This window comes from Schistocerca piceifrons, chromosome 6 (genome assembly GCF_021461385.2).
Source record: "Schistocerca piceifrons isolate TAMUIC-IGC-003096 chromosome 6, iqSchPice1.1, whole genome shotgun sequence".
NCBI classification, from domain to species: domain Eukaryota; kingdom Metazoa; phylum Arthropoda; class Insecta; order Orthoptera; family Acrididae; genus Schistocerca; species Schistocerca piceifrons.
Window position 1 is genome coordinate 589406434 of NC_060143.1, and position 12435 is coordinate 589418868.

Consider the following 12435-nt stretch of genomic DNA (forward strand, 5'->3'; position numbering starts at 1 on the left):
CACCATCAGATGTGTCCACAGTAACTCGAAAAATGAAAGATTGAACAATAACCAATATCGCTTGTCCAACTGAATTGAAAGACTACAATTCCAGTATGAACTATGTGGATAATTTTGATCGACTAAAGTCAGACTATGGTATTGACAGAAAAAAAGCAAGAAATGGTGGATGAGATTGTTTTTTCACTTTTTAGACTGCAGTGTGACAAACATGTTCATTACGCACAAAGAAATCAAAATGGAGCAGTTCTCCAATAAAGACTTCCATCGAGAGGTGTACAAAATCTTGTTGGCTCCAAAAATAGTTTCAGTGGCAGCTAATTTTGCTTGTGTATCCCATAGTAGTATAGCAACCCAGATCAAATCACACAAACCATACGTAGATGAAAGTATTCGGCACGACAGCAGTAAACATCAACCAATTCACTCATCATCTAGAAGATGCGCAGTTTGCAATTCAAATAAAAATCCAGTGCGAACAATGTGGATGTGTTCAGTGTGCAAAGTATCTTTGTGTCTGCGATCAGGCAAGAACTGTTTCAAGAGATACCACGAAAATTAAAAACTAGTTATTTCAAAGTTCAACCACCAAATATCGAATTTGTATACTGTAATGGGGTGGTGGTTACCTGTAGTGACCACATTTAATGTTAATATTCTGTTGTTGTTTAAGTGAATTTTTACAAACTCAATGTATAAAACATGTCAAAACAATAAAACAAATAAGTTACAAGTAAAATAAATTTGAAATTTGCAAATAATTTTTCTTGCCCCACTAGAGTAAATTTTAGTGCCCCTCAAAGAGTTACCATCCTTCGAGATGCAACAGTTCCTAAACCTGGTGGTGAATGTTAAGAACACTTATTTCTTCAGACAGCTTCTGTGATATAGAATAAGACCTCCCAGTTGCTGTGGAAGTTCAAGCACTGAAAGTTTCCTTAAAACATTTCTCATTGGTATCCAAACTTTGTCACTAGTAGATGTTCTTGGGCCATCATGGTGGTAACAATGCACAAAACATCATTGTTTTCCAAACTTATTCTTTCAACCTCTGCAAGCCACCACTGTCCATCATACACACATGCCACTATGTCATTCAACATTAAGGACAGAGATTTAATTTTATCGAGACAATGATCCTCATAAATTTCAGTTTCTGATGTTACACTGCATTGAAATAAGTTTTCTGCAATGCCAAGGAATTTGTGGAAATGCCTTGTTCCTTTTATTGCTATACAGTTTTCAAATCTCGTTTGAAGTGTTGTTTTCATTTGCAGAACCAATTCTTGATCAGAAAACAGGAATGCCATTACTATTATCCTTGCAAAAGACATACATGTCCTGTATTGTGAGAATTTGGTCTGTGGTTGGTATTTGTAGGTTGGCTTTACTTACTTCATCACATGCATTTTTACCATGGCAAGATGCAAGAAAGTGACATTCAGCCTCCAACCCAAAGTATACTTTGTGGTTGCACAGATTTGAAAAATTCTTTTTGTTCTTATACTGACTACCACTTCCATCTGCAAAGTATATCAGCTTCTCAACCTTGGGAAAACTTTCTTTTATGTAATTTATTACATACTTTTGGAACACACGTACAACCAAAGTCTTGTGCTCCAAGCAGTTACAAGTACTCTTCCTGAGATTTAACCACTGTTATCATTTCTGCCTGGACAGTTGTGACCCATTGCTTGAAGGTTATACTGTCTGGCATTTCCTCATCATATTCGTGAAACAATTCAATAACGGTTTCCTTATCAGGGCATTTATTACACAAACTCGTCATGCAGTCATAACTGTTAGTATCACAGACCGTTAAATTTAGTAACTCTTTGTAGTTAAAATCACTGAGGTTTGCACCTGCAATCAGCAGTTTGACATTTTGATGATATAAAGAAACACATATGGAGTGTGTCCCTGAGGACCCAGCCAAAATACACCACTTAGGGCGGAGGTCACAAAATTATGACCTTTCAATTTTGCATTCAGGATGAGAATTTTTGAAAGCTACATAAAGTTCATTTAAATTTGACAGCACTAGTCATTTCTGCTTTGTTACTTTAACTCCATTTTTAACAACTCTTTTGCTGTCTTTGCAACCTGGGTACATTCAACTGTTTTCATCATCTTCAAAAAACTGCTGGATCTTTTTAATAGTTTCTTCACTTATACCTACTCCTTTCTTCTCTCCTAAAACTGGAAAAATGCTTGTTCTTTCACTAATTTTTGGGTTAGTTTAACTAAATGATGAGAAACGTTGAATTCATGAACTATTTTTTCTCTTGGCCGTGAGTCATGGAGCAATCTTAAAATTTTAACTTTTTCCTCTTTAGATGTCACTGAACATTTAATTTTTAATTTCTCTATTAAGCTCAAATATTCAGTGTCAGATGATGCTGAGGGTATGTTTTCTTCTTCTTTAGAAATAATGTTGATATCTGTATTATTAAAGCATGATTCCAAGTCTTTTCTAATTTTGTCTGAAATTTGTTGCACCTTATTTTCAATAGCTGTTTTTCTTTTTCGGCTACTTAATTTTATTCTTTTCGAAGCAGGAGATATGTCTAACTTAGGACAAGCAAAATCCAATATGCTAACAGCTTTCTCATTAGGAATATAAATGTCATAACAAGGTTGCATGATTCTGGTTCTGGATTCACAACAAACATTTTTGAGTAACAATTTGGGCACAGAGAATTCCCAGGAATCACATTATGTTTCACATGGGAAGCTGTTTCACTCTCACATAACAAGGACAAATGTTCAAGTTTTATTTCCCTCACACCTTTAGTAATAGGCTTATAATGAACATTAAGTGGATCACAGCACTTTCTTCCAAAAATGTGGTTGTACTTCAGAATATATTGACATTTTTTCAAGCTTTTTGAAACAACAGTAAACTGTTTTGTGACACACTTCACTTGCTATCTGTCCAACAGAGCACTGCTCAGCCATGTTATTGCATACCTGTAAATCTCTCAAAATTAATTACAAATTACACACAGAACAAAGCACATAACACATTCTACACTCTCCATGATGCATGTACATCCACTCTAACAGAGGTTTCAGAAACAGACTGACTACAACAATGACACACCCACCAATAATGTACTTCTTTACTGACGATAAACCTAAACGTAAATGGGCATTTTTATTACCGTAGAACAAACGCGAAAGCTCCTATTGTTTAATATTGCATTATTAAAAATAAATAAACTAAATGAGTATTGGGTGATAGTGTTAATTAAATATGTGTCACAATTCAATTTTATTACAATGAAACAATAAACCATTTAAATAGCAAACAGCCACAAGATCAGTTGTAGAGTAATGTGAATTATTTCCTCATTTTCAGAAATTCATGTCTTTGTTCACAGTCAGATATCAACATTGAAATTTTTACGGTACATTGCTATCGTATAGGTGTACAAACTGTGCAAAAATAATTTTTTTATATTCAGTCCCACCTGAGATAACTAACCCCAAACTTCACAAAAAATGAAAATTTTCAAATTTCAAAAATTCATAAAATATGAAGGAAACATTTGTAAGTGTTCTGGCTCTATATGAGGCTAGTAGTGTATGATATTTAACGATAGGAAAAAAAATACACACTCATACTCACTCCTTGTTTGTTATTTTTGGGCCTAAAAATGGGATTTTTGAAAATTTGGATACCAAACTATGGAGGTCATTTTCACTGGTTAAATTTGAATTTAGGGTAGTGTGTGGAATAGACAATGTTGTAGAGGACACTTTTCTAAAAACAATCATGTCAATTGCAATGTTGTAACTTAACCCAGTGCAGAGATATTCAATTTTCGCTAATGTCTCCAGACTGAAAAATCGTTGCGCGCCTACAAATAAAAACGGCCACCATCCAGTAAAGGTGCAAGATAATTTTTTTTTTTAAACTGTTTTGAACTTCTCAAATATAGACAATCACATATAAAAAATTGAAATATTTAAAAATGATCAAGCAACCATCGCTGGACCACTTCATATGGATTGACCCTACAGTGGATCGAGGAGCATGACAGTGAACTGGAGTGGAAGCCTCGGCCGTCCCATCGGCCCTACCTGAGCCCCGACGAAACACACCTCTGGGATGTTACCAGGCACCAGGTTTGCATCCAGAAACCACTGGCCCACAGTTTACGAGAACTGTGCGACCTGTGCGTATGCATCTGGTGCTGCGGTACGTAGCTCTGAAAATGCACAAGGGACCTGCTCAACCCCTGCCACACAGGATTGCTGCTGTACCACGTTCCTAAGGTCGGCTGATGTGCCCATATAAAGTTCTAGCTCATCAGCATACATTTGTTGGTTGTTGGAGCATCACAACTCTGTGACAACAAATATTGTCAAACTGGCCTTTTGTACCAAATGTTTGATAAACATATTTGGACACCAACGATACAGTACTGCATTACTCAAACAGAATGACGATACAACAAAATTGTACTTGAGATATCGTTTCAAACGAACGACAGTTCGTGCAAACACGTTCGGTGGCAGTCATGTTCGGACCGTATGCAAAAGGTAAACCGAATATTTACAAAGATGTTACATATGTATCATACGTATTCAATTTTTATTGAGTAGTATGCACACAGGAGGAGAAGCAGTGCAGTAAATTTAATGATGTTGAAACTATAGCAGAGTGTAGTCTACAAATTACAAAAACATAATAAAACATATTGTAAGATATTACATGTACATATTAAAACCATAATATCTTAGGAAAGAAGTGTCTTGATATAATCACCTGTTTCATGTCTGTGTCTGTCTCGAGTCACTGTGATGGTAGGGCGAGCTTTGAGACAGTGCAAAGCTTCATCATAGAACTGGTAAAAATTGTTGAGCAATTTCTCATTTCCTAAGTAGTTCTGTTCTTTTAAAATACTATTGTATTGGCCTCTGAGACAGTTATACATTTCCACTTCTTTGTATACATTCCAAATAGCGCTTTTTATGTCTAGTGCAGAACCTCCATTAAGTCACTGATGCCAAGAGCTTTGTGTTTTGACTCCTTCAGATGTGCTTCAAAGGTAGACAGGGACAAATTGTGGTGTATCCTTCAAAACATATGCTAAAAGTTCTTCCCGTTTGGCCAGTGTAAAATTTTGAGTGGTTTCCAAACAAGTTTTGTACATACCTAATTTTTAACATGGCAAAGCTTTAAGAGGAATATGTTACAATTATTGGTGATAAATCAAGCAATGTAAAATCCATGCGAGAACAACAACACAGAAGGGACAGATTGCTACTCACCTCATAGAGAAGTTAGCACAATCAAAAACACTGCTAAAATGCTATAGCTTTCGGACATAGTACTGCATCTGTAGTAGAACACACACACACACACACACACACATTCATAAAAACACAACTCACACACATGGCTACTGTCTCCAAGATGGTGGAGCTTTAATAGTGCATAACTAAACTAAAATTTGAAGTGCCATAGAGTCATTTAAAGAACTCTTCCCAGGTTACTAAGCTAAATCCCATTTGAGAAATATAGCATTGATGATAAGTACATCTTCTACCCATAAAGTTTCATACATCCGTTTATCAGACTGTTTTAATATTTTAGCAATAGTAGCAATGTTTTAATGATAAATATGATGTTTGCTCCCAGAAGTACTTGGATAAGTAGTGTGCTTCATACTGACAGAGACAACAAACCAGTATGGCAATATCTGTCGTTAAATAATTGTGACCGCTTAACATCCAACAAATATACGTAAGCATCTACCATATATAATGTTAGCTATGTTCTGTTTACTCTCTGCTTTTAACTTTAACATTAACAATAAATACCGTACTGAAGATGTAAATTCATTTTCGTAAAATAATGTTAACAGTGCACTTGAAAATTATCAAGCCATAACTGTGCAACAGTGCAGACATAAACCAAAATTAAAGTTGCATGCAGTCATTTAATAAATGCTTCCAAGATTATTAAGTGAAATCCCATTTGCAAAATGCAGCACTTGCTTACATTTTTCTCAGCACATAAGTCCTAGTTTCTATCTTTTTTAAAATGTAATTTCTATTTCCTTTTACTGTTTCCTTCCTGGACAACACCACCATATTTCTGAGTTCAAAACTGCTAACAAAAACAACAGAAATGATGGACTGCCACCTACTGAGACATACAGAAGTTCAAGTAGTAATGATGGATAATCAGACAGACAATCGCTGCCCAATCCAGACATATGCACAAAATGCCTTAGGTTTGCAGTGTTTGTGTAGGTGCTATTTGCAAGTGTGCAGAGGGCTGCATATGACACTGCAGACAAGAAGTGTACCTGGTGAACAATGGAGGGCAAACCTGCACCACGGGCACTAACCAGAGCTCTCCCATAAACATCAGAGCGAGTACCTCATGTTGCTCACCTCTGTATGCTTCAAAGTAATATTCTTATCATTAAATATATGCATTTTTATTATTCTCTTCACGTAATACATCACCTGTATTCTCCACCTGACGCTCGTCAGACGGCTTCCGAGATTCACTGTAAGCATCCGTCCAGGCTTCGAATCCGAACGAAGTCTTGAAATCATGTCGAAAAATTTGGGAAGAACTGTGTGTATGTGGTGAGCCATAAGTTTCGGATATGAGTCCAAAACTGCATCCAGAAGCAGCAGGGAGTCTTCCTGAATGGCATGGTTTATGTGTGTCATGGCACAGCACATGTAGGAGAACAGCACATTCATCAATGGCAGTATATGGACTTCATCTACCTGTTAAAAGGTATTGTCGTTAATACACAGTAGTTGAAAACGTTACTATAAAAATGAATTGAGACATCTCAGATAATAATTATGCAAACCATCAAAACCGAAGAAGAGTAAGACAACTCAGATCAATAAAATGTGATTACGTACACTCAAATATTAAGTGAGGGGAGAACATTAGAACTGGTATACAATGTGTGTTGCACATAGCACTGACGAAGTGCAGGGGCTTAATGAGCCAAGAGTGTGAAGTAGACAAATAAACTTCACTGGACAATAAATTCACTGGGCACCAGGAGCAATGTACAGTGGCTTGTGCTCACTGTGACGAATACATTGTATCAGAAGATTACAAATCCACGATCAAAGTTTAGACAAGAAGAGAATAGAAGCTTTCAAAATGTGTTGTTACAAAAGAATGCTGAAGATTAGATGGATAGAGAGGTAATGAAAAGAATTGGGGCGAAGAGGAATTTGTGGCACAACTTGACTAGAAGAAGGGATCGGTTGTTAGGACATGTTCTGAGGCATCAAGGGATCGCCAATTTAGTATTGGAGGGCTAGTGTGGAGGGTAAAAATCGTGGAGGGAGAAGAAGAGATGAATACATTAAGCAGATTGAGAAGGATGCAGTAGGTACTTGAAGATGAAGAAGCTCGCACAAGATAAGAGTAGCATGGAGAGCTGCATCAAGCCAGTCTATGGACTTAAGACGACAACAACAACAACAACAACACAACAACAACGACAACCAATGGCGTTATAGTAATTTATAATAAACAAAACACAAAGAAGAAAAATAAAATGGTACACGTTTATGATGTTGTAATGAATGATAAGTGTTGACACAATATAAGCTTATAAGACAATAACAAAAGTTGTGCACTGGTTCAAATAAACGTGAACTGGATATTTGCATATCTGAGGAACACCGAATACTAAAGTAGACTGTAATCATTTATTTGCTATTTCAAAAATATAATGAAAATTGAACAATGTGAGGCTGAGAAATTTTGTTTCCTGGTGAACAAATGTGCCACAGATACTGTTGTGATGTTGGAAACAATCTACAAATCATGTTCTTGATTTAAAAACGTGTAGATAAATAGTAATCATCATCTGGACATTTGTAAACTACCAATCAGATAACAATTTCAAGAAAATTCACAAACTAGTGCTCAATGCTGATTATTTTTCAATACTGTAACAGTGACAAAGGGACTACAGTTTTGAAACTGAAATTCATCAAATGAAGTCGATATCACGATTGTGTTAAATTTTTAATGCAAATAGGATAGTACTATCGTAGATCCTTTCGACAGGTCATACTTCCCATAAAATTTCTATTCTCAGATTCTGAAAAGATTGCAGAACAGTGTGCATCAAAAAAGACACAACTTGTGGTAGCTGGTAGAGATTAGTAGGAGAGCGAGTACAAGCCTAGGGCCTAATACTGAGGGATGCACACATAAGAAATTAAATTAACACACTATGCCAGTGCAATGCAGACTTACTTCCTTCCCACTGTAGCAGATACGAGTCCGAGAACAGTGGCGCCGCGCTCACTTCTTACTAACCAACTCATTCTCTCTTGCCGAAGTGTGCAGGAGAGTAAGGCTACTCGTGACTCAGCATCAAGTTAAGTGCATGATCTTGCCATTGTAAAGTAACACTGACAGGGCTAAATGTCTGTCAGGATCGGATGACCTCTAATGGAGATTTTTGTGAGACTGTCGAGAGCGTAAGATGAAAATTAAATAATCCAATGAACACAATTACAAACTGCAAATGTAATGCCTGGAATAAGTTTGAAGCCATAGTCCAAACTTCAGACAAAAAAGTATAGACATCATCCTATGCAAACAAAGTGTTCGTATTCTTGTTTATTCTACCTCCACCGTGACAAGACACATGAACTCTGTCACAAAAGCTAGGCACCGAGCAATGTCGCTGTTGTATCCTTGCAACCAAAAATCACACTATTTCTATATTCTTTTTGTCACGACGAGTTGCGTTTTGAGCTAATAGCAAGTTACATAGTTTACCTGTGTTTACAAGCAAATAGCAAGTTGTGTAGCGTATCACTGATTCCTGTAACTTTTTGGAAGTCTGCTGTAAAGTCTGATTAATCATCATTTAGATAATACATTTCATCCTCATGTCCTATTCTCTTGTACTGTTGTCAAAGACCCAGTAACATGCCAGCAGTGTGTGTGTGTGCATCAACTTATTTGTCAGACATTCTCTGAAGAGAGACTACTCTCTAAAATACACATGCACGCACTCTCTCTGAATATGCACTGCTGATCAGTCAGTCACTTTACCAAAAAGACTCAAATGGTGTTCCACTGCATTCAGGTTGGGACTCTAGGCAGGTCAGTCCACTTGAATGCTATTGTCTACAAACCACTGCCTCATTCGTACTGATTCTCGAGAGTGTGAAATGTCACGCAGACAAAAAACAATCATTGTTTCCCCTCTGTTCGCAATACACAATGCTGCAAAACAACAATGGAAATTCTCAGTATTTATAATACTAATAAGGAAATTGCAACCATTCATCTGAAGCATCCTGATGTGTGATGCATAGAAAAACATAACAGCAAACAACATTCCCACTAACTTCTGAGCTCTTGCTCTTTTTCTAGCTACGTGTGTGACAAATAGAAACATGTAACGGAAAACAGTATTCACACTATCCTTTGAGCTCTTACTCTTTTTCTAGCTAAGTGTGTTACATGTTTCTGTGCGTCACATCAGGCCATTATATGCAAGTGGTTGCCTTTCCCATAATTTATGAACAATGCTGTAAAATGTGTTCATATCCTTCCACATATAGCATTTCCTTAGGTGCAATAAGTGGACCATACCCACACAAACCACAAAAAACACCCCCTTGCAGTAAAGCCACCACCTCTGTACATCACTGCTGCCATTATGGCAGGTAGTGTTCTCCTCCCATCAGATTATCGGAGGATATAGTACAATTTATCACTGTGAGTCACTCATTTCCAGCCATCCACTGTCAAATAGCACCACTTGTTATACCATTTTAAGCATCACTTATTTTTTATTGCAAAAATGTGTGTATTACAAATAGCTGCTCAACCTGTGTACTCCATTCTTTTTAACTTCATGCACACAGTCACTGTGTTAGTTGGACAACTGGTAACACTCAGATGATTCCTTCCACCAATTTCACGAAATTTTTTACAATCACTGTACGCAACGTTCGACAGTCCCTGTCCATTAGTATATGAGTACTCGGTTTAGCTGCAGTTGCTCCATCATGTTTTCACTTTACAGCTACATTGCTAACAGTTGACTTGGCCAGCTTTAGAAGAGTTGGCATATCCCCAATAGATTTGTTGCTCACGTGACATCCAATGACTAGTCCACATTCGAAGCCACTGAGCTCTCCTGGCTGACCAATTCTGCTCTCCCTCTTCTCTGCTGACAACAATGTACTCCCTGCCTTCTTTTATGCTGGTGGGTCTGCCTGTCGAGGCATCTAGCGATCAATTCAGTGTTACATAAAGGTCCCCAGACAGTTTGATCAAATAGTGTATATGCTTTGCAAATGTGCACTGTTACCCTGAAACGTAGCTTCTTACAATATACAGGTATCAGAGTGAAAATTCGAAAAGTAAATAAATATCTGTATAAAGTGTCAATGACAACAGGTGTCACCCTGATAATGAACACAGCAGTACTCGGTCAGAGACTGTGCAAATGACGGACACATTTGTACGGGCGCACGACAGCAAGGTCTTTAGCGCCCATGCGAGTGTCAGTAAAATACACAAAACATGAAGATAAAACAGCATATAAAACACAGGTAACAAATGTTGAAAAACTACTTGCACACTCGCATAGAACCACGCAAAAAAGTATTACATCAGTAGTAAACATTAACGACACAGGAAGAAAATGGTGTCAGGAGCTAAAACAACATAGCAGATGGACACCACTGGCTGACCACAAGAACAAAAAATGGAGAAGACAGCCACTCTGCAACACAGTAAAACCTCCAGTCTAAAAGTTAAGGCCCGAGTCCAGAAACATCACAAAATTTAAAACCTTAATCACACTCGTCTCACCATCAGCTAAAATAGAGTGCAGATCCCACCAATATTTGCTCCTGTCCTTGCATCACAATATAAAATGCACTCTGTTAAAATAAGGCCGATAGAGATGTGCACGGCACAAGCATCACAAAATGGGGGATCCTGTCGACATTGTCAAAAGCTGTGTGTGAGAGGGCAGTGCCCGATTCTAAGATGCGTGAGGGTCACTTCATCTCGCAGAAGCAACTGACACCAGGAATGCCACGGCCGGGTTGTTGTCTTAAACCAGCCACAGCTTACTGGCAGTCACTGCCAGCCAATCCTCATCCCGTAAATGACAGCTTGCAAGGGAATAAGGCACTGTGCCACATCCTGTCCTCTGCGGGCCTCCTCGGCAGCCCGATCGGCCCATTCATTTGCCCATATCCCTACGTGACCTGGCACCCGGCAGAATGACATCTGCTTATCCTGCCACTGGAGCAAGTACAGTTAGTCATATATCAGCCAGACTAACTCCTCAACTGGGTATATGTTCTGTAAAAATTGTAAGGCACTAAGGGAATTGGAGAAAATGAGAAACCGTTTGCCCCCAATACGAAGCACCTGCTCCAGTGCCTTCAGGATCGTGAAGAGCGCACAGCTGAGAAAATGGTATATTCGTCAGGAAGGCGAATCCTGGCGACGCGGCTGGGGAACACGACAGGGCAGCCGAGGAAATTTCCTTGCTTGGAGCCATCAGTGTACACTATTGTGGAACTGTGATGCATATCTAAAATGTTAAAAAACAGAGATTGAAACATAAAATCTGATACACGATCTTTCTTAAAATTTGTTAACTCTAAAATAAGTCCGGGCCTCCACAGAAGCCACAGTGGAAACCTGCTCCTACCGTGATGTAAAACGTGAAGACAGGTCACATCCATCTCTAGAAGGCAATTCTGTGCGTGAATCCCACAGGTCTCATTGCCTGTTGCCAGTTACAAAACAGCCTTTCCAGTGAAGGCTAAGCAACAGTATGGTAGGTGGGTGTGTGAGGTGCGGACAGTGTTTTATACAACTGGCGCACCGTAAGCAGCCATCGCCTGACGTGAAGTGGTGGTTAACCAGCCTCTGCAAGACGCTTGGTACAGGGCTTGTTCTGAATGCCCCAGTGGCCAACTGAATCCCTTCACGGTGCACCACGTCCAACATCGTTAAATAAGAGGGTCTTGCAGACCCGTACACCGTGCACACATAATCGAGCCAAGATCACACGTATGCCCGTAAAACTACTTCCTCGTGCTGTGGCTACATCTACATGTACATGGTTACTCCGCAATTCACAGTTAAGTGCCTGGCAGAGGGTTCATCGAACCATTTTCATACTACTTCTCTACTATTCCACTCTCAAATGGCGCATGGGAAAAAGGAACACCTAAATCTTTCCATTCAAGCTCCGGTTTCTCTTATTTTATATGATGATAACTTCTCCCTACGTAAGTGGGTGTCAACAAAATATTTTCGCATTCAGAAGAGAAAGTTCACGATTGAAATTTCGTAAATAGATCTCACCACAAAGAAAACCGCCTTTGTTTCAGTGACTGCCACCCCAACTCGCGTATCATATCAGTGACACT

The 12435-nt window shown here is 38.5% G+C and overlaps 1 protein-coding gene across 1 annotated transcript in view; it reads right to left on the reverse strand.

Moving 5' to 3' along the window:
- The window catches only part of LOC124802941 (testis-expressed protein 10 homolog), a 150986-nt gene that overhangs the window by 79984 nt on the left and 58567 nt on the right, over nt 1-12435 (reverse strand). Inside the window, exon 4 of the mRNA XM_047264028.1 lies at nt 6487-6759. Within this exon, the coding sequence (XP_047119984.1) occupies nt 6487-6759 (273 nt within the window). The remainder of the gene's footprint in view (nt 1-6486; nt 6760-12435) is intronic.